We start from the raw sequence: 3,507 nt of genomic DNA on the forward strand, positions 1-3,507 counted from the left end.
TTCAATCATATTTGTCTGTGTAGCTCATTTCTTCACTGATCATCGAGCGAGTGCTAGTCAAAAGTGTACAGTACCATTTGCAAAATTATTTAAACTGCTTCGTTAAAATTTAAAAATATGCTTTATTTAAAAGCATATTTAGTCAAAAATAATAACAAGTGAATTAACTTAACGCTCTACACACCTATAAAACTTTTGCTTTGTTTTCTATTGTTAATTTATATACATTTTTGTTTTAAGAAATTGCTAAACATTTTCGTCTAGTACTGTACAGTTCCCACCGAGAGCTCTGCTCGTTCAAGCTTGTTCCAACTATTTCTGTCTTGCTCACGCCTAGTGTGTATTCATTCTATCTTCGCGCATATTTCTTCAAGGTCACAATTCTTACAAGTTGAAATGGACAGTACATGCTTCTAAACTTAATATAATAGGCATGTATTATAACACGTATATAAATTCAGAAAACTTAGACGTACCTCCTTAGATTTTGCACCATTTTTATTATACTCTTTAACAATGAAATGGTACTGTCAGATGTAATAAATATTTCAGTGAAACTATCACAAGATCTTCTTTTTTTGGCTAACAATTTTTATATTCTTCATTACTGTAACAATTTTTGTTTGTTTTGTAGAGAAATGTGCGGCCTTTCTGTCATGCCTAGCACACGCGTAATTCTGTTAAGCATACATTTTAGATGTACCTAGTCTGTCTTACGAAATAAGTTTTAATTGTTTTAACAAAATTTATGGACTGCTTGATAACACCAGACATAATTACATAAAATGTTTACATATGCAAATATGAATGTTACATTAGTACCTACGTAATCGCTGGTAAGGTAAATGGAGAACTGATAGGCAAAGGAACACTGACATGATAAAGTGTTAAAGTTGTAACATCACTAGTTGTAGTTAATTGTGCAATAGTTAACAAAATGAGAAAATTAAAATCCAGTGTTTATACCATCGAAAATAATACTAAAAGTAGAGATACTCAGATTGGTAAGTATAGATATGCCTTCTTACTATCATTATAAGGTAGCTACACTTTTATTCGGCTTCAAGTTGCAATCAATTGTTTTTTATTGACGCATTGCAGAACATAATGCTGATTTCGAAACTGCTATAGCAAAGACGGAATTTGGGAAGTTTCACTTTTTGCTCTATTTCGTATCACTTCCTGCAGCAATTACAACTCAATTCGAGGTCACAAACATGTCTTATATTTTTGCACCAGCCCACTGTGATTTAGAACTCTCTTTAGAAAACAAAGGACAACTCAACGCTATTACGTATCTGGGTAAGACTAATTTTTATCATAAGCCTAAACTTAAACTGTTTGTCGCAATTCTGTACTTAATTTAAGAACTTCGAACAAAAACAAATGGAAAATTTCACTAATCGTAAATGTTTTCAACGTACATTACTTACACACTCTTACAAAACAGGTGTTGAATTTACTATACAAGAATGTTTCTCGATATTAACAAAAATCTATTTATGGTAGCATTAAATTTGTTAATAGCAGTTTGTTTCGAGAAGTGAAATAATTGATATCAAATTTATTCTAACTCTACCAAAAGAAAAAAAAACTATAATTCCCACTACTTTTATACGGACGTAGTCCAGCAATTTAGATTATTTATTATTACTTAGCCTTTGGGAGGGATATTGAGAAACTTCAATTTTAATATTAACATAACTAACGGATATCATGGGATTTTATTACAGGAGTTCGTTTAACCAACAGAGACGTTTTGTCTTTTTATTCAAAGTTTTATTAAGGTTTTAAAATAGTCATTTTTCTGTAGACAATGTAGAATGTAAGAATGATAGGTATCTTCATAACGTAATATTATTATTGAGAATGCTCATATATTGCTTGTTATTCGTTAGATTAAGTGCGATTCAAGTCGTCTGTGTTACAGCCAACCCATAGTGGCTATTTGTTCTTTTAACATTTTATCCTTGTACTTAGTTGATAGATGTACAGTTCAGTAAACTATTTCATCAATAAAAAACAGTTACTGTAACAATGATGGCTAGTGGCACTGTCCCTTCTACTCCTGGTGTATTACTGGCTTGGAGTCTTCCAACATCAGTTACAATTTCTTCCTATTCAGAGTACCCCTATGCCTCCATTCCTATAGGTGCCTCAGGTCTTTACCATCGTCTGAATCTCCCCTGAAGGATTTCTATGTCCTTTCTACCCAGAACTACTATTTCTTCGGTTAGTGGCAGTGTCCCTTCTACTCCTGGTGTATTACTGGCTTGGAGTCTTCCAACATAGTTACAATTTCTTCCTATTCAAAGTACCCCTATGCTTCCATTCCTATAGGTGCCTCAGGTCTTTACCATCGTCTGAATCTCCCCTGAAGGATTTCTATGTCCTTTCTACCCAGAACTACTATTTCTTCGGTTAGTGGCAGTGTCCCTTCTACTCCTGGTGTATTATTGGCTTGGAGTCTTCCAATATCAGTTACAATTTCTTCCTATTCAAAGTACCCCTATGCTTCCATTCCTATAGGTGCCTCAGGTCTTTACTATCGTCTGATTCTCCCCTGAAGGATTTCTATGTCCATTTTACCCAGAACTACTATTTCTTCAGCCAAGTTCATGGATCTCATTCTCACCATGGCTTTGGGAATCTCACCACTCTTGTATATGGTAGCGTACGTCTTTCCGAAGAAGTCTCGTAACCCTTGAGTATTTTTATTGGCTAAATTCTCAAGAGTTTTTCGAGTAACTTACAGCAACAACAACAGATATTGTGTGGTCTTCTACTATTGTTGTTATTTTGTCAGACTATATCTATGTCAAACCGCCGCTACGATACGCCATCACTACGTCACGCCATCCGGCACGCTACGTCAGACACCTGTGACGTCAACCATTCGTCATCCACCCGAAACTGAAAAATGCAATATATTTATTATACCTAATTATATTTTAAAATTACTTTACATTCCATACTTACCTGGCTCATGTCTCACCTTCTATTATGCGCAGCTTCCTGGAAGAACTTGTATAGACCTGTGGACACTCCTGGTTGTCTTGAAAGTTTGATTCTCCTTCGGCTATCTCTTCCCTGCAAAAGAATTTATAACGTTGAGAGTTCTTGGCGATCAAATTTCGACTTTTTTTCAGCGTTTAAGAAACGATTACTCCATTGTTGTTTATCCTGCATTCCTGTTCTCAACTGTTTCTGCTAGCTAAAGCTCTCTATCATCCATCCACCCGGTTTCCGCTTTCCTCCCGGGGCAGTAACTATACGCTACAACCCCTAGACATTGGGCCCCGACCAAAATTTACCCTAAATTAGAAATATACAAGCGGTTTGCACCTATAAGAAACTGGCCAACCCTTATTTTGAGCGTCTCAACCAATTCGAAACATGGACAGTGGGGGCGGCGGAAAAGAAAAGGTTAGAAGCGTTCGAAATGTGGTGTTATAGGCGGATGATGAGGATATCGTGGGTAGAAAAGGTTAGAAATGAAGAGGTATT

General features: G+C 35.6%; 1 protein-coding gene across 1 annotated transcript in view; it reads left to right on the top strand.

Annotated features, from left to right (window-relative positions):
• The first annotated feature begins 839 nt into the window (after positions 1 to 839).
• LOC108736027 (synaptic vesicle glycoprotein 2B) overlaps positions 840 to 3,507 on the top strand; it is a 32,294-nt gene continuing 29,626 nt past the window's right edge. Inside the window, exons 1-2 of the mRNA XM_018468293.1 lie at positions 840 to 1,004; positions 1,102 to 1,302. Of these exons, the coding sequence (XP_018323795.1) occupies positions 938 to 1,004; positions 1,102 to 1,302 (268 nt within the window). The 5' untranslated portion in view covers positions 840 to 937. The remainder of the gene's footprint in view (positions 1,005 to 1,101; positions 1,303 to 3,507) is intronic.

This window comes from Agrilus planipennis, unplaced genomic scaffold, assembly GCF_000699045.2.
Source record: "Agrilus planipennis isolate EAB-ADULT unplaced genomic scaffold, Apla_2.0 scaffold75, whole genome shotgun sequence".
NCBI classification, from domain to species: Eukaryota; Metazoa; Arthropoda; class Insecta; order Coleoptera; family Buprestidae; genus Agrilus; species Agrilus planipennis.